General features: G+C 48.4%; 1 protein-coding gene across 3 annotated transcripts in view; it reads left to right on the top strand.

Moving 5' to 3' along the window:
• The window catches only part of MYO10 (myosin X), a 244,734-nt gene extending 223,765 nt beyond the window's left edge, over positions 1 to 20,969 (top strand). For all 3 annotated transcript variants that reach the window (XM_070056609.1, XM_008262083.4, XM_008262082.4), the window contains 13 exons: positions 2,713 to 2,806; positions 3,521 to 3,576; positions 5,698 to 5,840; positions 6,062 to 6,256; positions 7,421 to 7,578; positions 9,644 to 9,767; positions 10,681 to 10,978; positions 11,728 to 11,935; positions 13,378 to 13,514; positions 14,874 to 14,994; positions 15,385 to 15,837; positions 18,061 to 18,252; positions 19,486 to 20,969. In XM_070056609.1, coding sequence (XP_069912710.1) covers positions 2,713 to 2,806; positions 3,521 to 3,576; positions 5,698 to 5,840; positions 6,062 to 6,256; positions 7,421 to 7,578; positions 9,644 to 9,767; positions 10,681 to 10,978; positions 11,728 to 11,935; positions 13,378 to 13,514; positions 14,874 to 14,994; positions 15,385 to 15,837; positions 18,061 to 18,252; positions 19,486 to 19,587 — 2,281 coding nt within the window. In that variant the 3' untranslated portion in view covers positions 19,588 to 20,969. The remainder of the gene's footprint in view (positions 1 to 2,712; positions 2,807 to 3,520; positions 3,577 to 5,697; positions 5,841 to 6,061; positions 6,257 to 7,420; positions 7,579 to 9,643; positions 9,768 to 10,680; positions 10,979 to 11,727; positions 11,936 to 13,377; positions 13,515 to 14,873; positions 14,995 to 15,384; positions 15,838 to 18,060; positions 18,253 to 19,485) is intronic.
• Positions 20,970 to 22,379: the final 1,410 nt, after the last annotated feature.

The raw sequence follows: 22,379 nt of genomic DNA, 5'->3' as shown, positions 1-22,379 counted from the left end.
TCGTGTTTGCTGATTGCTGAATAAACGCTGTGGATGGATGGGCGGCTCTTCATGGTCATTTTCCTCATGCCTGTGTTGTTCAAAGTCACATCCAGACTTGTTCTGCTTGATTTTTCTGGAATTGACATATTTTCTTATCCTGATGAAGCTGGAAGTAAGAAAACAGCTTTGAAATAAAGGGAAAGGAGTCTTCTAGTCTAAGTAATTGTCTGCTTTCTGTTGCAAGCAATTGCTTTTGATTTCCAGCTCTCCTGTGATTTTCTTTACTTGGGGAGAAATCCTGTCAGATGGTTGGAAACCCATTCCGGGAATGAAGAGAGAAACAGACATTGAGTAGCTGTTTGGGGGTGGCACTCTGGTATTATTGGTTGCCTTTCCTTGAAATTGCAAAAACAAAAAACCCAGAGGCAGAGAGACAGAGAACACCCATTCGCTGGTTCACTACCCACACGCTCACAGTGAGTTGGGCTGGGACCAAAGCCAGTAGCAAAGAACTCAGTCCAAGTTTCTCTTGTGAGTGGCAGGAACTGAATGACTTGAGCCATCACTGTGGCCTCCCAGGATCTGCATTAGCAGGAAGCTGGAGTCAGGAGCTGGGAATCAAACCCAGGTGCTCTGATATGGGATGTGAATGTCTTTTTTTTTTTTTTTTTTTTTTTTTTTTTAAGATTTATTTATTTACTTGAAAGTCAAAGTTACACAGAGAGAGAAGGAGAGGCAGAGAGAGAGAGAAAGATCTGCGATCTGCTGGTTCACTCCCCAGTTGGCTGTAACAGCTGGACATGCGCCGATCTGCAGCCAGGAGCCAGGAGCTTCTTCTGGGTCTCCTACACGGGTTCAGGGGTCCAAGAATTTGGGCCATCTTCTACTGCTTTCCCAGCCATAGCAGAGAGCTGCATCGGAAGTGGAGCAACTGGGACTTGAACCGGCACTGCAGGCAGCGACTTTATCCTCTATGCCATAGCACTGGCCCTGGGATGCAAATTTCTTAACCACTAGGCTCAACTTCATTTTTTTTTAAATGAAAAGAGAGAGCAGGTGTTCGGCGCAGTGGTTCAGATGCCACTTCAGGCACCTGCATCCCAATTAAGAGTTTCTGGTTCAAGTCGCAGCTGTGCTTCCAATTCTGGCTTCATGATAATGCACACCCTGGAAGGTAGTAGATGAAATCTCTGGTAGTTGAGCCACATTGTGTTCCTGGCTCCTGGCTTCAGCCTGGCCCAGCTCTGGCTATTGCAGGCATTTGGGGATTGAAACAGCAGATGGAAGGTCTCTCTCTCCCTCCCTCCCTCCCTCCCTCCCTCCCTCCCTTTAAGATAAAAAAACAAAATTTTAAAAAGGAAAGGCACCTATATGTTCCCTAGATCTATAAATTATGTCTTAAATACGGAGACTTGGTTTAAGTATTCTGAATTGAGTGGAGGATTTCTTTATTGGCTGCCAATTTCTTTTTTTTTTTAATTTTTTTATTTTTTAAACTTATTTAATAAATATAAATATCAAAAGTACAATTTTTGGATTATAGCAGTTTTCCCCCCATAACCACACTTCTACCCGCAAACCATCCCATCTCCTACTCCCTCTTCCATCTCATTCTTCATTAAGATTCATTTTTAGGCCGGCACCGCGGCTCAATAGGCTAATCCTCCACCTAGCGGCGCCGGCACACGGGGTTCTAGTCCCGGTCGGGGCGCTGGATTCTGTCCCAGTTGCCCCTCTTCCAGGCCAGCTCTCTGCTGTGGCCAGGGAGTACAGTGGAGGATGGCCCAAGTGCTTAGGCCCTGCACCCCATGGGAGACCAGGATAAGCACCTGGCTCCTGCCATCGGATCAGCGCGGTGCGCCGGCCGCAGCGCGCCAGCCGTGGCGGCCATTGGAGGGTGAACCAATGGCAAAAGGAAGACCTTTCTCTCTGTCTCTCTCTCTCACTATCCACTCCATCTGTCAAAAAAAAAAAAAATTTCATTTTTAATTATCTTTATATACAGAAGATCAACTTAGTATATACTAACTAAAGATTTCAACAGATTGCACCCAGACACATAAAAACACAAAAACAGTATAAAGTACTGTTTGAAGACTAGTTTTACCATTAATTAGCATAGTACAAACATTAAGGTCAAAGATCCTACATGGGGGGTAAGTGCACAGTGACTCCTGTTGTTGATTTAAAAATCGACACTCTTATTTATGACGTCAGTAATCACCCAAGGCTCTTGTCAAGAGCTGTCAAGGATGTGGAAGCCTCTTAAATTCACAAACTCCGACCTTATTTAGACAAGGCCATAATCAAACTGGAAGTTGTCTTCTCCATACAGAGAAAGGTGCCTCCTTCTTTGATGGCTGGTTCTTTCCGCTGGGATCTCACTCACAGAGATCTTTCATTTAGATCATTTTTTTCACAGTGTCTTGGCTTTCCATGCCTGAGAAACTCCCATGGGCTTTTTAGCCAGATCGGAATGCCATATGGGCTGATTCTGAGGCCAGAGTGCTGTTTATTGGCTGCCAATTTCATCATCAAGTGTGTGTGGAGGTCTCTGGGCCCTGCAGAGAACCATGGTGCTAAGGTGGAACATGTGGTACTGAAAGCACTCTGGCTTTTTCTTTAGCTTTGCTCCTTGGTGATTCAAACAGGTGGTGGAATGTGGAAGGGGCGCCCCCCTGGGCAGGTGCAGAGGCTGAATACGCCGTAACACTTGCTCTCTTCCCACAGCCAGTGGTTCAGCGTGCTGAGTCAGGTCCACGCGTCCACCGACCAGGAGATCCGGGAGATGCATGACGAGCAGGCCAACCCACAGAATGCCGTGGTACATGGGCCAAGGGGGCCGGGGAAGGAAGTCAGGGCAGTGGGGAGAAGGCAGGACTGGGACTTTGCAGACAATTTCTCTCTCTCTTTTTAAAGTAACAGTATAATGATTAAACAGAAAAACAGGACCTTTTGAGTTAAAAATCATGTGCAACACAAGTATAGCTTATGTTGCCTATAGTAGTAGGAATGCCTGCAGATTCTCGTGCCCCAAACCTGTAAAGGAACAACAACAACAAAACCCCATCCGTGTGAAGTTGTGGAAAACATGGCACTTTTCTTTCAAAGGACTTGATGAAATCTGAATTCTATGTGTTGTGTCTTCACTCTATCCCAGACTTATCCAAAAATCACAAAATCCTAGGTTAGAAATAGTTTTATTTGTAGATAAGAAACACTTTAAAGTTTTAACTTAATAAAAGACCATGGTTGAAGTCAGAGAATGTGTACGATCTGAAAGAAGTTCATGAGCGCCCTTCACTGAATATACCATGAGAACAGGAGTGAATCATGAACTAAGACTGTGGCTAGATTCTGCCCCGTCTCAGTGCTGTCTCTCTCCACCACATGGAGGGACTCTGTCTTGGGTAACGGTTAATTTGCAGTTCTGTCACAATACAGACTGCCTCAGGGAGCTGGGATCCAGGGCTCTGACTATCACGTGCACCCCTCTGGACAATGTTTCTCACCTGCTATGCCTTCTCTTCCTTCCCAGGGCACGCTGGATGTGGGGCTGATTGATTCTGTGTGTGCTTCCGACAGCCCTGATAGGTAAGCTCACACAGGGCCCCAGGTGGCTGAGCCACCTGGCCATGCCCCTCTCCCATGGACTGTGAAATCGCCCTGGGCTGCATCCTCCTTGATACCCAGACATCATCTTGGAGTCTTTCCTGGTATCTTCAGATCACTGCGGGAGATGTGGAAACCTACTTCAGACAGTCAATTCAAAAGGAAAGCCAGAGAGGAATCATCTTTACTGGGGTGCAGGGACCAGCTTGGGATTCATACAGGAAGAAAACAGCTACTTGGGCAAACAGTGTTCAGACCTAGGGAGGTTGCAGTTCCCTTCTAAGCTGAACATGAACTTGAAAAGGATTTTGATAGACTGGCCTTGTAGAGTGTTCTTAAAGCAAAGCACAGACATCTACTCGGCCTGACATTGCCCCTTCCCGGTGGTCTTTATGAAGACAAAATCATCTGTGAGTTCTGTGGATCCAGCAAGCTCTGTCCTTGTCATCTCTGTCTCCTTACTGTTTGTAAATTCTGTTTCTGGCCTGCAGCCAACCAAGAAAAGTTGTTGTAGAATCAGAAACAAAGGTGACTTCTGCCCTCAGTCAGATAGCCAGAAAGTGAAGACACATGTATTAACACTGATGAGAAGAATAGTATTTAGTGGGCACAATTCGAGTTCTGGGGTCTCCATTGCCCTCCCATGGACCAAGGCTTTTCCAAGCCAGGGATCCTGTTTTGTTTTGTTTTATTTTGTTTTGTTTTTTCCAGTAATCCACCTGCTCCATATGACACTGGCTTGGAATCTCAAACAAAAACATGTTATTTCAGCAATGAAATAACAGTTTCTCATTCTGATGCTCGAGTTCCCACTCCACCTTCTCTGTAGCTTTTTCTTCCTCCCAATACCTTCAGTCCATCAGCCTGGGCAGGCCCAGATCTGTGCTCAGAGGTTGGCACCCTTGCTCCACTGTTAATGTCTTCCCAAGTGCCTACCTGTTTTCTTTCCCACCTATAGAAATATTTTTTAAAAATTTCTTTTAAAAGATTTATTTATTTGTTTGAAAATCAGAGTTACACAGAGAGAGGTGAGGCAGAAAGAGAGAGAGGTCTTCCATCCACTGGTTTACTGTCCAGTTGGCCACAATGACCAGAGCTGTGCTGATCCGAAGCCAGGAGCCAGGCGCTGCTGCAGGTCTCCCACGCAGGGGCAGGGGCCCAACGACTTGGGCCATCTTCTACTGCTTTCCCAGGCCATAGCAGAGAGCTGGTTCAGAACTGGAGCAGCCGAGACTCAAACTGGCACCCATATGGGATGCCGGCACTGCGGGCAGCAGCTTTACCCACTGCGCCACAGTGCCAGCCCCTATTTTTTTATTTTTAAGAGGCACCTCAAGTGCAACCTTTTTGTATAGCTTTCCTTGCACGCTGCAGTCCAGTTAGTCTTTTTCTTGAATTTTGGTAGTATTTCACGAGAGTGAGCATTTGAAGACTTGCAAGAGACAGTTCTCATTTGCTGGCTTAGATGGAGGAATTAGTACAAGCACAGGCCTGACTGTGGGCATCACCAGACAAAAAAGAGGTGAGGGAAACAGTGAATGGCCATTATCGTGTTATCTGTGACTGGGAAATGCATCCTTGTTAGATTGCTTTGAAAACATAAACCCTTGTGGTTTGTTTTTTTTTTTTTGACCAGGCATCATGCAGCATATAAGATGTCACACTTGGCACCTATTGACCCCTGCACTCCTTTTACTGGGGTCTGGCCTGCCATTCATGACCCACAGAGATACTATGCAAGGCACTATCCAGAGGCAGGAAGAAATTGACTTTGGAGAGGCATCAAAAAAAATTTTTCCTCTACCGTCACCTTATTTAGCCTTCCCGGAACTGGGTTTCTTCTGGAAAGTTTTGCATGAAGAAATGTTTTCCCCTCCAGGAGCCTCCAAATGAGTGTGTTCCTCCAAGTTTAAAGGTTAATGACGCACGCACTAAATCCTGCAGAAATGCACAAAGTTTGCCGTAACATGAAATGCAGATCTCATCGCCCTGTGCAGCCCCGTGACCCCCAGCCAGGAAAAAGCCTTTATAGTCTTGGTGCAGACGGAGGGGATGCTGACAGCAGAGCTAAGAGGTGTGCTTCCTCCCCGCCCTGTCGCTTAGACCCAACTCGTTCGTGATCATCACGGCCAACCGGGTGCTGCACTGCAACGCCGACACACCCGAGGAGATGCACCACTGGATCACACTGCTGCAGAGATCCAAGGGCGACACCCGCGTGGAGGGCCAGGAGTTCATAGTGCGAGGTAACTGCCGCCGTCCCTGCTCCCGCCGGCCTCTTCCCGCGCCCTTGCTCCAAGTCATTTTGACTCTGGAGGGGTTTTGTTTTTAGGATCACTTTTTTAAAATACTGTCTCACACAGAGGTAGAAACACCACCTGTTGGTAGTGTAGCATCCTGTAGATCATGGTGTGGCGTTTGGGGTTTCTCCGTGGTTTTTCATGTTCCCTTTCATCCCCCTCCCCAGGGTGGTTGCACAAGGAGGTCAAGAACAGCCCGAAGATGTGTTCCCTGAAACTGAAGAAGCGGTGGTTCGTCCTCACCCACAACTCGCTCGACTACTACAAGAGCTCGGAAAAGAATGCACTGAAGCTGGGCACCCTGGTCCTCACTAGCCTCTGCTCGGTCGTGCCCCCGGACGAGAAGATATTCAAAGAGACAGGTAGCCACACCGACGCTTCAAACAAAGGGTGCATGTGTCTCGTGGGTCCATCTTCCCGGGCTGTCTGTGGGCAGCTGTACGAATTCCGAGTGTTTAACCCTAATAAAGGGGACTCGATTTACAGTAATGTGGGAAGAGTCTCAGCAAGGGTGAGAAAGTGGGAACAGGCGCAGATCGTCCCTCAGGAAGCTGTGTGTGGATAGGATCGTGTTTTCCTCGTTACCCCAGGAGGGTCATGTGCAACCTGCAAAACATAGAGCCTGACCATGAGTGAACTTGGCCTTGTAGCAGGAAAAGCAGGTAACAGGAGCGGAGAGGCTCTTTTGGTATTTTAAAAGCATTTCTAGAAGACTGTTTATTTTTATTATTCAGCTTACCTTATTTTAGATGTAAGTAGAGAGCGCTCCCATGTGCCGGTTCACTCTCCAACTGCCCACACTCTCTGGGCTGGGCTGAAGCTGGGAGCCGGGAGCTTGGTCCAGGTCTCCTGCGTCAGTGACAGAGACCAATCACTTGAGCAGTCATCACTGCTCCCAGGGTGTGCATTTGCAGGAAGCTGGAATCAGGAGCCAGAGCTGGATATCAAACCTGGGCTCTCCGATGTGGAATATACAGCATCTGTTAAGTGTTAAGCCAGATACCTCTACAACACTGGTTATTTTGATTTCTTCATTTTAACGTAGTTGCTCCATTCACGTTAAATTTGGGTGATGGTGCACACAGCCTGTCTCTGAGCATGTAGACTACTTGGCATGAGCGTTTTCTTCTGAAAGGAGAGGCCCAGGAGAGGGAGGGAGGAAACAGGAGGTGAGAAGGAGTCAGAAGCCCCAGGGGAGTTTTCACTAGAAAGAGTCACTAGTTTACACAACTGTGCCTTCTTCAGGAGCAAATGTTGCAAGTTACGTATTTAATTATGAGATTATCATTGGAATGTTTGCCCTTCCCAAGTATAAATATCACAGTGCAAGGACCATGTATTTTTGGTTCATCACTGGATACCTAGTACAGGACACATACGAATTTATCAAGTGTTCCTTGAATTAAATGACCGATTAATTAAAAAGAGCTCAGGTCAGAGGTGCTGAGTTTCTGGGACTCTGGTACAGGCACGTCACCTTGGTCCCAGAGGGTAAGGTTGACCTGTGTGCACTACCGCTGTTGCAGGCTACTGGAACATCACTGTGTATGGGCGCAAGCACTGTTACCGGCTCTACACCAAGCTGCTCAATGAGGCCACCCGGTGGTCCAGCGCCATTCAGAACGTCACCGACACCAAGGCCCCGATCGACACCCCCACCCAGCAGCTGATCCAAGACATCAAGGTAAGGTGGAGCCGAGAGGAGCTCTCAGAGTCGGCTCCTGGCACCTCGGGACCTCAGCATCAGTCGACAGCAGTTTGTTTTCTGTCATCAAAACTAGCGCTTGGTTAATTTTGTGCTCAGGTACATCTGCTTTTAGGGAACCTAAGTGTGAGTTTTCTGCTAAGAATGCCTTGTGTCTGGGGAGGTTTTGGTTGTGGCCACTGTGGCAGACCAGCTGCCAGGAGCTTTTTGCGGGCCACGGGCTGCAGCTGGAGCGTAGGGCTCCCTGCTCATGCACATGGGGGCTACTGGACTGGGGAGCCCTGCTCTGTCCTAGGTTCCACCTCAGCCCCGCTGGGAACATTCTAGAAGCAACACATAATTCTACTCTCACTCCATTTCTAGACCACACAGGTGAGTTCACAGAGAGCCCTGATGGCCTACAACACTTGGGGGTCACTATCAGGTACCTCCAAATGTCCAAAAGCCCAGTCTCTGGGCTAACACTGATCACATTAGTGTCTCTCTCTCTTTCTCAAATAAGTAGATAGATAAAAAGTAGAAACAACTGGGGCTGGGCCAGGCTGCAGGCAGGAGCTAAGTGTTTCTTCTGGGTTTCTGACATGGATTTTGAGGCGCATTAGCAGAGAACTGGATTGGAAGTGGAGCAGCCGGGACATGAACCAGTACCCACATGGGATGCTGACCCTGCAGGCAAGGGCTACATCACAGCGCTGGCCTGTAGACAGTGATTTAAGTAATTTTTTAAGTGTTTTTTTTTTTTTTTTCTGGCTTTATATTGGATATTGCTGAAAACATTTTATAGTGGAGATGAAATGATTGTGACAGAAGGAGTCTTTTTCTCTCTTCCAGCTTTTCCTTTTACCTGAATCTCTAAAAGTAACTTTGGCTTTTTTGTATCCCACATTGGCATTGTCATGAAATTCTGTGACGAGGGTTTCTTTCGTTCCACAGTGGTGGGGAAAGTGGGCACGTGGAAGGGTCCTTCCAGGAACGAAGTAACTGGGTAGTTTTCAGGAGTAGAGGGAGTATGAAATAGCAGGGACAGGGGCCGGCATTACAGAATAGTGCGTTAAGCCAGCGCATGGGGACATCTGCATCTCAGAGTACCTGGGATCTAGACTTGCCTCTGCTTCCTGCTCATGTGCCTGAGAGGCAGCAGAAGGTGGCCCATGTCCTTGAATCCCTGCCACCCAGGTGAAGCTCATGGCTCCGGTTTCAACCTGGCTTAGCCCTGGATGTTGTGGGCAATTGGGGAGTAAGCCAGCTTACAGTGTCTCTGTCATTCTGGAATTCGAATAAATAAAAATGAATAAGCTTTTTTTTTTTTTTTTTTTTTTGACAGGCAGAGTGGACAGTGAGAGAGAGAGAGACAGAGAGAAAGGTCTTCCTTTTTGCCGTTGGTTCATCCTCCAATGGCCGCCGCGGCCGGCGCGCTGCGGCCGGCGCACTGCGCTGATCCGATGGCAGGAGCCAGGAGCCAGGTGCTTTTCCTGGTCTCCCATGGGGTGCAGGGCCCAAGCACCTGGGCCATCCTCCACTGCACTCCCTGGCCACAGCAGAGGGCTGGCCTGGAAGAGGGGCAACCGGGACAGAATCCGGAGCCCCGACCGGGACTAGAACCCGGTGTGCCGGCGCCGCTAGGCGGAGGATTAGCCTAGTGAGCCGCGGCGCCGGCCGAATAAGCTTTTTTTTTTAAAAGAGCAGATGCAGAACCAGGAACATGGATTTGTACAGTGAATTAGAGATGATGTGATTTGGCTATCCTCGTTTACAAAAGAAATTTAAATTAATACTTTAAGTCTATGTATGCTCTGCTGGGGGGAGATGTTTAAATAACAAGAGAAAATATATGCACAAGAAAGCAAGAGAATGAGCTGAGTAAGGAGAACCTGTTTTTGTGATTGGCTTTCAGACCAGAACTTTGTGCTCTAAAGCATCAACACTAGGTTCCCACCACCATGGGCCTCACCACCCTTCGTGATGTTTGAGTCTTTTCAAGCTTATTCATACGTAGGGAAATAGAGTTGATTTTCTGAGTTATGTTTCTTTCTCGTGATGCCAGGAGAACTGCCTGAACTCGGATGTGGTAGAGCAGATTTACAAACGCAACCCCATCCTGCGATACACCCATCACCCGCTGCACTCCCCGCTGCTGCCCCTTCCCTACGGGGACATCAACCTCAACCGTGAGTCCACAGTTCCACCTGCAGTCCCGGAGGCTGGGATTTGGGTCTACCTGTTAACTCTAGCTCTTAGCTAACAGTGTTGCTTTTAGCTCAGACTCTTACTTGTCATGAATGGGGAAAAAAAGGTGAAACGCGTAGATTCCTTACTAAAGTGAGGTTTCCAAGTTTGATCGTAGAAACGGCAAGGACTATTGTAGTAAATGAAGAGTTGTAAGAGGGAGGCAGAGAGACGGCACTCTCCATGAACTCGGAGCAGCCTTCAGTACCCAGGCAGTCCTCAGCTTCCAAGGCTGTAATGTAGATGTTCTCATCCTCCTGGTGACGTGAAAGCTAAGTGAAGCCAAGCAACCTTTCCGTTTCTCACTTTCAGGGCAGTGCTCAGTAAGTGACAGGAGTTTCACTTTCAGGATAGTACTCAATAAGTGACAGGAGACACTCGACACTAACACCTGGTGTTAGATGGGATTGCCCAGTTGAAGGCTAGCTCACGTAGGTGTCCTGAGCACGTTTAAGGCAGCTGAGGCTGGTCTGGTGTGGTCAGACATAGCGAATACACCTTCAACTTAAGAGGTTTTCAATTCAGCAGTGAGTTTGTTGGGATTTAACCCTATTGTTGTGTTTACTTGGATTTAACATCATCATGTCAAGGAGCACCTGTGCCAGAGAACTAGATCCTAAAAGTTTTGTGTTCTAAATATGGAAACTGGCAACCAAGGAGCTTTTATGTAAACCTTTTATATATTAAAAAGTTCACTTATATAAACAAGACTGTCACCGACCCACGTCTGTTTTTGCAGCATTGTTCAGCTGCTTCAGCGTCATATGGATGTGCTGAGCACTGCCTCTGCCTGCTGCTCAGATTTTACCTGCTCTGAGACCCTCTTGTGACTTGGCTGCTTTCTGCTTCTCCTAGTACTCAAAGACAAAGGCTACACGACCCTTCAGGATGAAGCCATCAAGATATTCAATTCCCTGCAGCAACTGGAATCCATGTCTGACCCCATCCCGATCATCCAGGGCATCCTGCAGACAGGGCATGACCTCCGCCCCCTGCGAGACGAGCTGTACTGCCAGCTCATCAAACAGACCACCAAGGTGCCCCATCCCGGCAGCGTGGGCAACCTGTACAGCTGGCAGATCCTGACCTGCCTGAGCTGCACCTTCCTGCCCAGTCGAGGGATTCTCAAGTATCTCAAGTTCCATCTGAAGAGGTGAAGCCAGGGGGCACGTGGGAAGAGCTGGGCAGAGCTGTTCCCTAGGGAGGTGCCTGGGGTCCCCGCTGGTATCAGAGCACCTTGAACAGACTCCTCGTGTAGGTCCCTCGCCCAGGCCTGCAGAATGCAGACCTCCTGCTGCTCCTCGGGCCACACGGGCTGTTTCATGGACCACGTCCCTTTTTGGCAAACTGTCCTAATGGGTGCGACATTCAGTAATTTTAATTACCACTTCTCTGTGTAAACTGAAAAAAGACCCAACTGGATATTTGTTGAAGATCGAATAGGTGAAAACAATCTGATTTAGATTTTTTTTAATATTTAAAAGTTTCAGGTTTTGCTTATATTTTTAATAAATTTTATTGTACATAGCAGAGGTTTACAACATGACGTTGTGGGATATATTTAGCAAGTAAAATGGTTGTTATAGTGAGGCAAATTAACATAGCTCTTGTCTCACGCTGTTGCTTTGTATATGTGATGAGAAGCTAAAAGCTACTCATTTTTAGTTGACTGACTATGGCAAAACCGTCTTAACTGGCAATGTGATTCCTTTAAGGACGTAAGCTGGCAGAATTGCTCCCGACAGACTCTGCTTCTGCTTAGACTGAACCTTGACAGCAGTCTCCGTTCTCCACTGGGGGGCCGGTCACCACCTCCATCTGCAGAATCTGCCACCCCCAGCCCAGCTCCCAGCAGCCAACCAGCCTCCCTCTAGCAATTAATAGTCCCTGTTTGTCTCCTAGGATACGGGAACAGTTTCCAGAAACCGAAATGGAAAAATACGCCCTCTTCATTTACGAATCTCTTAAGAAAACCAAATGCAGAGAGTTTGTGCCTTCCCGAGATGAAATCGAAGCCCTGATCCACAGGCAGGAAATGACGTCCACGGTGTACTGCCATGGAGGAGGCTCCTGCAAGATCACCATCACCTCGCACACCACGGCCGGGGAGGTGAGGGTGACTGCTGCTTCCCCTTGTGTTTGGTGCATGACCACTGGTGCGCAGAACTCAGGGAGGTTGTGCATAACTAGACTGGCTCTCGTGCACAGCTGCTCGGTAAACAAGGAAATAAAGGGAGCCCACAACCAACCACGTGTATCTGGAGACAAAAATAACTGATGTGAAAGATGAGTGGGAACTGAGTTAAACTTGAGCCTCTGATCGGAGAAGCACCTGAGAGTGTGGTGGAGAGGGCAGCCCCGACTCGGGGGTCCACTGTGACCGAGGTGTGTGGTGTCACAGCATGCTGTGTGGGGTCAGGTGAATGTGTTTGCTTTTGGAAATTTAAACTTAGTGTTATGAAACAAGCAGGCTCAAAGAAGTAGTACAATAAAACCCCACAAGGCTTCTTGTGTAGAAGAAACGCTGTTTGAAGTAACTTGTGTTTCTTGGGGTTGAATTCGTCAGATAAACAATAGGCTTTAAGCGTTTCATCCACTTTTCCTACGGAGGGTCTCTATTTGGGATTTTTTTTTTTTAAAAGACATTTATTTATTTATTTATTTCAAAGTCAGAGTTACACAGCGAGAGGGGAGGCAGAGAGAGAGAGAGAGAGGTCTTCATCCAATGGTTCACTCCCCAATTGGCTGCAGTGGCCAGAGCTTCGCCGATCCTAAGCCAGGAGCCAGGAACTTCTTCTGAGTCTCCCACGTGGGTTCAGGAGCCCAAGGACTTGGGCCATCTTCTACTGCTTTCCCAGGTCATAGCAGAGAGCTGGAACAGAAGTGGAGCAGCCGGGTCTCGAACCGGCGCCCATATTGGATGCCAGCGCTTCAGGCCAGGGCATTAACCCACTGCACCACAACACCGGCCCCTCTATTTGGGATTTTTAACCTTTATGATGGGCGAAAGTGAGATGCATTTAGTTGATACTGTGCTTAAATTGTGAATTTTGGGTCTTTTTTCAGGCTAGGGGTGTGCAGGCCTGTCCTCTGCTGTGACACTGGGCAGCAGCAGGAGCCGCAGCTCCCAGGCAGCCATGTCATCAGGAAGGGAGACAATGATGCTCTCCAGAGTGCTGCAGTGCTAAGCTAGGATGTCCAGCAGCTTAGGTAGATTCTGTGCATTTCTGACTTAGACTTGGTTCATTGAGATATAGCCCCATTCAGTAGCATGGGTTTGCAAGAAATCAGCCCAGCATCTGCCCCATACTGAGGGGCAGTATACCCTGTGGTCTTTGGCAAAGAAGAGATGCAGTTAATTCTAAAAGAAGCGAAAAACAGCACCTTTGAAACTCTGGGTTAACCAGCATGACAGTTTTAAGAGGCTGCCTACACACACACACCCGCCACGCTTGCATCAGCATCTACCTCCAGGTTTGGGTGAAGGCACAATTGGAACTGCATGTGGGGACAACAACCTGTGGAGCTGAAGACCTCATGTGTGTCTTGCAGGTGGTGGAGAAGCTGATCCGAGGCCTGGCCATGGAAGACAGCAGGAACATGTTTGCCCTGTTTGAATACAATGGCCACGTTGACAAAGCCATTGAAAGCAGAACCATTGTGGCTGATGTTTTAGCCAAATTTGAAAAGTAAGTTCCATCTCCCCGAAGTGCCAGAAGGGGGCATAAAGAAACCCAAGAGCAGAGCTGGGGCTTTGCATTCCCTCTGTGTGTGGCTTTGTGGTGCGTTGCTGTCAGTTTTATTTTACCTGCATTGAAGCATATTGGTGTTTCAGCTCTCTCTTTGCTGTGTTTTTTGTTTGTTTGTTTATTTTTGTTTATAAGATTTATTTATTTATTTGAAAGTCAGAATTACAGAGAGAAAAGGGGAGAAAGAGAGAGAGAGAGAGATTGAGAGAGAGAGAGATTGATTTTCCATTCACTGATTCACTTCCCAGATGGCCACAATGGCCAGGGCTGGGCAAGGCCAGACCAGGAGCCAGGAGCTTCTTCCAGGTCTCCCAAGTGGATGCAGAGGCCCAAACACTCACTGTGTTTCTTGATTCCTAGATAAGGCTCTAATCTCAAATGTGATGGATGTATCCATGGTCCTCTTCCCCAGGCTTTTTATCAGGCCCCTGTTGTACCCCATGATCTTAGAGTTCTCTGATTCTTAGATTTTCATTTGTCATTGGCTTTTGAGATTGGGCTGATGGACTCAAGCAAGCTTATAAACTTTGCCCAACTACATTTTATCTCTACTATAAAATAGACCTATGATGCTTGATCTGAGATTTCGTACTCCCAAACCCAGCATGATGTGTTCAGTATAAACACAGCTCCCATGCAAGAATATTCATAGCAGTTTTTATAGGCATTGTAATGTGTTTGAGTCTTGGTAAAGGAAATGAGGAAATAGCTTTTGTTTCTTTCTGTGGATTCAGTGTAATACTTAACTAAGAGCCCTCAGAAAATACTAGTTGGCACAGTTTTGTTTTTTTTTTTAAAGATTTATTTATTTATTTGAAAGGCAGTGATTGAGAGAGAGAAAGAACCATCTGCCAGTTCACTCCCCAGATAGCTACAACAGCCAGGGCTGGACCAGGCTGAAGCCAGGAACTTCTTCCAGGTCTCCCACGTGGCTGCAGCCCAAGCACTTGGGCCATCCTCCTCTGCTTTCCCAGGCACATTAGCAGGGAGCTGGATAGGAAGTGGAGCAGCCAGGACTCGAACCAGTGCCCAAATGGGATGCTGGCCCTGCAGGCACGGCCCCATAGTTAGCACAGATGTCACTGAAGGATGCTCGTTGTCTTAAAGTGAAACCTGGGTAGAAGTGTGTTTTCTACCTCTGGTTAAGTGAAATTGCTAAGGAACTGTGACATGCCTCCCTCTTGGTGTCCTGGGCCTCTGCCTTCCCCACCTGGACAGAACGTCCCCCTCCCTGTAGCCCCCTGGGGGTCACCCACCTCTGGTTCTGTCTTCTGAGTCTCCTGTGACTTTTGTCCTTAGGCTGGCTGCCACATCAGATGCAGGGGACCTGCCATGGAAGTTTTACTTCAAACTCTACTGCTTCTTGGACACAGACAACGTGCCAAAAGACAGCGTGGAGTTTGCATTTATGTTTGAGCAGGTAAAAGGAACTTTCAGAAACAGATTCCTTGGCCGGCGAGTAGGGCTGAAACCCACTAGTCCACCTGCTGGTGTGCATGACAGTGCATCTCCCAGCACAGATGAGGCCAGCAGCTCCTTCAGCTACAGGGTGGAACTTGTGCACGTTGTAGGTGAGCGTCTAGGCAGGAACTGTTCTAGCTACAGGGAGAGAGACCATGAGGCGTAAAATCCATGGCATCACTTAGATGCTGTCCGTGCTAGGGAGAAATTTAAAGCAGTGGTAGTGGGGGTGGGGGGTACAATTTGAAATAGGACAGTCAGGAGAGGTGACATGTGAGCGAGCTCCTGAAGGAGTGAAGGCGGAACTGTGTGGGCCTTGGCCATGAACCTGTTGCCTACTTCTTTGCAGGCCCATGAAGCGGTCATCCATGGCCACCATCCAGCCCCTGAAGAAAACCTCCAGGTTCTGGCTGCCCTGCGGCTCCAGTACCTGCAGGGGGATTATTCGCTGCATGCCACCGTCCCACCTCTCGAGGAAGTATATTCCCTACAGAGACTCAAGGCCCGCATCAGCCAGTCCACCAAAAGCTTCACGCCGTGTGAGCGGCTGGAGAAGAGGCGGACGAGCTTCCTGGAGGGGACGCTGCGGCGGAGCTTCCGCACAGGGTCGGTCGTCAAGCAGAAGGCTGAGGAGGAGCAGATGCTGGACATGTGGGTGAAAGAGGAAGTCTGCTCCGCCCGCGCCAGCATCCTTGACAAATGGAAGAAATTTCAGGGAATGAACCAGGAGCAGGCCATGGCCAAGTACATGGCCCTGATCAAGGAGTGGCCTGGCTACGGGTCCACGCTGTTCGACGTGGAGGTGAGAATGAGCCGCTGTGTGCTGTGGGCAGGCAGGGTGCTGCCTGGGGGGCAGGCTGCATTTGGGAACACACATCGTGACCAGGTTCCTGTTGGGGACGAGATGGGACATGCTGCTTTGTATCACTGATATCTCCCACCTCCCCCAAAGGTTCCCTCCTCCTCTGCAGGACGTGCTTCTGTCATGTTAGAAATGAAGACAAAATTTAGATGGCATCTGTTCGTATATAACTTCTGTCCTTTCTTATGGAAGCTATAGATGTCATCAAAGTACGCTGCCAAAAGTCTACATTTCTTTTCTTTTTTTTTTTTTTTTTTTTTTTTTTTTGACAGGCAGAGTGGATAGTGAGAGAGAGAGACAGAGAGAAAGGTCTTCCTTTTGCCGTTGGTTCACCCTCCAATGGCCGCCGCGGCCGGCGCGCTGCGGCCGGCGCACCGCGCTGATCCGATGGCAGGAGCCAGGAGCCAGGAGCCAGGTGCTTTTCCTGGTCTCCCATGGGGTGCAGGGCCCAAGCACTTGGGCCATCCTCCACTGCACTCCCTGGCCACAGCAGAGAGCTGGCCTGGAAGAGGGGCAACCGGGACAGAATCCGGCGCCCCGACCGGGACTAGAACCTGGTGTGCCGGCGCCGCTAGGCAGAGGATTAGCCTAGTGAGCCGCGGCGCCGGCCTAGAAGTCTACATTTCTTAAAAAATGTACGGCTATACATACAAATTAGGATCTTCGGCCATACTTGCATTTTACTTCCTTGTTTTTTTCCCATGAGGGTAAGAATTTCTACTTCCTAGTCAGAAGTTAGCCATTAGCATCAACCCGGAAGTCATTTGACTCTTTTTCTTCCTCTCTTTAAAGTAAACATTTATTGAAGGGAAGTCTTCCTATTGGTCCACAGGACACTTGGACAAACCATAGGATCTGGGGGTTAAGTGCTACCCCCGTGCCTTTATGTAAATAAACTTTTTAAGGGAACACAGCCACGTCCATTCCTTCATGTATTTTCTTTGGCTGCTTATGTGCACAAGTGGCACAGTGATCAAGATGACCTGCAAAGTCTAAAACGTTCACTCCCTGGCCCTTAACAGAGAAGTTTGACAGCCCCTGGGCTGGATAGGCTTCTGTTTTTCTTAGGATCATGGTAATTCAGCGTGTTCTGTGATGATTTTGAAGCTGTAGCTCTGTGAAAATATAAAAATTTATTCTAAGAGCCCTCAGTGGCTGTTTTGGTAGATGCTATTTGGGGGATGAGTTGGTTCAGTTCCATTTGTCTCATGAGTGAGGTGTGTTGCATGTAGCAGTATCCCTCACTTACACCTCCCTGTGTTGTTATCCCCTACACGTGGGCTCCTGTGTCCTACCTCCCTGTGATTAAGCCCGTAGACCCCTGTTTGCACCGTACATATACAAGCCACACTGTCCCTGGGAAAAGGAACCAAGAGTGATGGGGAGCCATTTCCTCCATGATCCTAGGTTTTGTGTTTGAAGAATAACCATCCCAGGTAGGATTGGAGCTAGAACCAGAGACAGTAACAGCCCTGACGTGGGCATCCTGGGTGGCTGGGAGATCCTTGTCCCATTCCTCAGCCAGTGCAGGCGTTATCCGGCTGCTCCATGGAGCTAATTCAAGTCACAACTAGAAATGATGTCAGGAAGCAGAAGTCACAGCAATATGTTAGACCTTACTGATTAGATTTTCCCAAATGCAGGAGATTGCTTAACCAGTTGAAAACCCATTAAGATAGCAAAGAGGCAGTGTTTCTCAAATTTCAGTTCCCCGGAGCTCATTGAGTATATTCAGTATTCAGTGCAGAGTTCTAGACTCAAGGCTGCCCTACAGCTTCTGTGCTTTATGTTTCTTACAAAAGATTACATTTTTATGTATTTGAAATCAGAGTTAGAGAGAGAGAGAGAGAGAGAGAGAGAGAGAGAGAGAGAGAGATCTTCCATCGCTGGTTCATTCTCCAAATGGCCACAATGGCTGGAGATGAGCCAGGCTGAAACCAGGAACCCAGAGCTTCTTGTGGGTCTCCTATCTTCTGCTTTCCCAGGCACATTAGCAGGGAGCTGGGTCAGAAGTGGAAGCAGCCAGATCTTGAACTGGCGCCCATCTGGGATGCAGGCATCGCAGGCGAAGGCTTAACCTGCCACACCACAGCCTCAGCCCTTGTGCTGTACATTTCTAACTGCTTCTTGATTGGACCCTAATGCTGACTCTTCTGTTCACAGTGCAAGGAAGGCGGCTTCCCCCAGGAACTCTGGCTGGGAGTGAGTGCAGATGCCGTCTCTGTCTACAAGCGTGGGGAGGGGAGGCCACTGGAGGTCTTCCAGTATGAACACATCCTCTCCTTTGGAGCACCACTGGCAAATACCTACAAGATCGTGGTGGATGAGAGGGAGCTGCTCTTTGAAACCAGCGAGGTAAGAGGCCAAAACCAAGGCAGTGTATTCACGGGTGGGCTTAACAAGATAGAAGGTGTCCATTTCCTGATGCCTTTGACCAGGACATTTTACTTGATATAGAGTATGGGGTCCCTCCCTAGCTGCCGATTTCTCGAAGGCCCAAACGTGCCAGCTTCATCCCTTCCATACACCTTGGTGCAGAGATGTGGTTCCAGTTATTTGGAGCCTCACCCATGGAGGAAGGGAGAGACAGGGAAGTGATCCAGGGGGGCAAGAGGAAGTGTGTAATTTGGCAATAAACGCTGTGGAAATGACTGTCTAGTGACGGCAGAGAACCATAGCCAGGAGACTTGGCTCTGGTGCCATACACAGAGCAGAGAGAACCGAGGGGCACGGCCATCCCAGACGCAGCCAGTCAGGGTCACAAAACCCCACACACAGCCTCAAAAGAGCTGTTGCTGTGGGCTCTCAAGTTTAACAACTGTGCTAATGCAAGACACCGCTGAGGCTTCCGCAGAGGGAGCTGCTGGCAGTGAGAGCGGCAAGTGGGGGTGAATGGCGCGGTGCCCGGCCCCCACTGGAGAGGCGGGGGGAGACCACGGATGCAGTGCAGGAGATGGTGCTCAGCGCCAGGCTGCAGGGGTTCGTGCAGTCCCACAGACAGCAGGAAACCACTGTGGCATCTGGAGTGTGCATGATGGCGTGGCAGTGAGAAGAAAGATCAAGGGATGGGAGTGAGTGTGGGTGTGTTCAGCAGAGACCCTAGTCGGCTCTGAGGAGGCCTGGGCCACAGAGCGAGGCAGTTAACCCGTCCCAGGAAGGAGCAGCGGGGAGGTCCTGGCTCAGGGGTGGCTACTGTGACGTCTTGGGAGCCGGCTGCAGCCCTGGCCGCCCTGACAGTCCCGATGGTGCAGCTGCGTGGTGAGGGGCTGACTGGAACTAGTGTCCAGTCTTCAGGGCCATGGTTGTGAGTTCTGTCCTCGCACGTGGGCGCAGTAATCCCACCCTAACGATTCCAGAGTGTGAAATCTGAGCACGGACATCAAGTAGAATTGTGATTTCTCTGAGGAGCCGCCCCAAGGCAGTGCCTGCTGGGCCAGCCACAGCTCCCCGTCTCCGTGACTAGGGAAAGCTAAAAACAGCTCAGTGTTGTGCAGAGGCCAGCATTGGGTGCCGCCACTGACCCCCACAGGGAGGGGGCCCTGAGCCGGGGGAGGCTCGTGACCGTGTGTGGATTCTGCTCCCTGGCAGGTGGTGGACGTGGCCAAGCTCATGAAAGCGTACATCAGCATGATCGTGAAGAAGCGCTACAGCACCACACGCTCCGTGAGCAGCCAGGGCAGCTCCAGGTGAGCGCAGCGGCGAGCCCGCCTGTCTGCTACTCGAACGAACGTGCCGCCCTCCGGCCTCCGCTGGCTCCTGCACGTGCTGAGCCCAGCCCGAAGCAGAGCGGCCCGGCCTTTCTGGAAGCCCCTCCGCCAAGGGTCCTGTGGCCCTGCCAGCTGCAGTGATCATGTATTAAGCTGTCCACCTTAACAGTCTGCACACTTTCCAAAGCTTTACTACTCGTAGACGACACATGCCTTAAAGAAGAGGGGGAGTTCTCTTGCTGCGGCCAAAGCAGCCGGAAGTGCCTTAACTTGTGGAACCAACCCTGATCGACCTTAACTGTGCTACTGAAGGGAAAGACCCCCTCCCGCCTCAGAGAGACTTACAGAGCTGGGGGTGGGGGCGGGAGCATTCATCCACCACTTGTACACTAACCTCCCCGCCTGATTTCCCTGGCTCTGAGCAAAGCTGAGGGAGTGGGGAGCAGGGCGGAGAGGCAAGGGGACGTGTTTTGTAGCTGGAGTGCTGCTGGCAGCCTTCCTCATGGACTTGTATTACCTTTGGTCTCTGTTTCATCTTTTAAGTGCATGCGCTTGCGTGTGCATGCATGTGTTCATCAACTCAACCCCTTTAATCCTTGTTTCATGAGCATTAAAAGCAAAGGGAAAAAGGACGTGCAATGGTGTAAACAGTCTGTATATTGTAATAGTTCAGAGTCGTAGTCTCCAATTGTTACTTTATAAGGTGGTTTTATTAACAACCCGGAATCCTGGATTTCCCCTGTCTTTGCTGTATTTCACAAAACATGTTTTGATTCAGTTTTGTTCTACATGTAGCAAAGTCTGCAGTCTGTGTCTGCTGTATTATACACAGGTCTGCAGGCTACAAGATAACTGTATTTATGAACCACTCTTAAACCGCTGACTCCAGTGCTGTTTTTAGAATGATATGAAGTCATTTATGAATCCTTCATTTTTAAAAGATTTAAGTTAAAAAAGAAAAGTATTCCTTTAAAGGTTAGCATATATCACTCTGGATAGGTGACAGCTGTAACCGTGATGAATGCAAGGGACACATGCTGCATTCTGGGAAGGGGTAACGTGAGCGAATCTCCAGTGGACCCTGACATTAAATGCTGAGGCTTTAATAAAGTACACACATATTTTATCCCAAGTTTATACTGGTGATCTGAATAAGGCACCTGTAAATAAATCAGCATTTAGGACCAGAAGAAAAATAATCTGGTCTTGGACATTTTATTTTTATATGGAAAAGTTATAAAGACTTGGGTCAACTAAGTCTACCCACCAAGGAAAAAGAAATCTGCCTTATATCTGTGGACAACTGTGCATAATTGTTGTTTGTTGGCTCACAGCAAGTCTGACAATAAAAGATATTAGCTAACATGCCGTGTGTTGCTTCTGTCCGAGGTGGCTCTACGTGACTGGGCCCAGTTATTTTGGGTTTCCGGTTTGATGCTTTTGGTTCCAGGATGCGTACACTTTGTGTTTCCATGGTATCCACAGGGACTGGTTCCAGGACCCTCAGAGAGACATCAGAATCCACAGATGCTCAAGTCCTTTAGAGGAAATGGCCTAGTGTTCACATCGAACCTATATACGTCCTCCCATACAAGTTAAATCATCTTTAGGTTACTTACAATCCCTAATACAGTGAAAATGCCACATACACAGTTGTTACACTGTGTTACTGAGACACAGCGAGTTATTCCTCGAGTAGTTGGGTCTTTGTGTCTCATTTGTGAGATCCAGATGGAGTTCCCAATTCCTGGCTTCAACCTGACCCAGCTTGCGTCATTGTGGACATTTGGGGAGCGAACCAGTAGATAGAAGGTTCTCTGTCTCTGTCGTCTCTTTATCTCTGCCTTTCAAATAAATAAAAATGTAAAAGATGGATTTACCATAAACTTTTTTTTTTTAAATATTTATTTGAAAGTCAGAGTTATACAGCGAGAGGAGAGGCAGAGAGAGAAGAGAGGTCTTCCATCTGTTGGTCCACTCTCCAGTTGGCCACAACAGCTGGAGCTGCACCGATCCGAAGCCAGGAGCCAGGAGCTTCCTCTGGGTCTTCCCACATGGGTGCAGGGGCCCAAGGACTTGGGCCATCTTCTGCTGTTTTTCCAGGCCACAGCAGAGAGCTAGATTGGAAGTGGAGCAGCCTGGACTAGAACCGGTGCCCATATGGGATGCCAGCACAGCAGGCAGCAGTGTTACCTGCTATGCCACATCTCCAGCCCCTACCACAAACGTTGATAATCTAGCCGTGTTTTAATTCTTTTGGAACAAGAGAATACACATAGGACATTTTTTAAAAATTCAAAGACTAGAAATAAGAAGTCACTTTTCTTCTCAGCCATAGCCCCCATTTTCCTTCCCCAGAAGCAGTTATTTTTGCTACTTCCTTGAATGGTCTTCCAGAAATATTTTAAACAGTCTAAGCATCAACTCATGTATGTTTTCCCTGTCCCAGTTCCTTTTAAAAAAAAGCACAAAGTATTGTGTACCTTGCATTTTTTCCCCCAAAATAGTATTTTAGCTGCCATCCCACATTACTACCTTGCCTTATTTTCAACAATTTTAGAGTATCCTGGGCAGCTTTGTGGGGGGAACGCGCATATATATATATATATATATATATATATATGCCACCTAGTTTTTCTTTAAAAATAGTCTAGAAATCTAAGAACACAAAATAATCTTTTTTAGTTTTAAGGCTTTTTATTCAGATAGCACTGTTAGGTCAAAAATATCCCATATGAAAGCTCTGCATTATATATATGTTTGTCACACTGAGAT

This window comes from Oryctolagus cuniculus, chromosome 14 (assembly GCF_964237555.1).
Source record: "Oryctolagus cuniculus chromosome 14, mOryCun1.1, whole genome shotgun sequence".
In the NCBI taxonomy this organism is placed as follows: Eukaryota; Metazoa; Chordata; class Mammalia; order Lagomorpha; family Leporidae; genus Oryctolagus; species Oryctolagus cuniculus.
The sequence above is the reverse complement of the archived record's forward strand: the minus strand, read 5'-3'. Positions and strand labels throughout refer to the sequence as shown.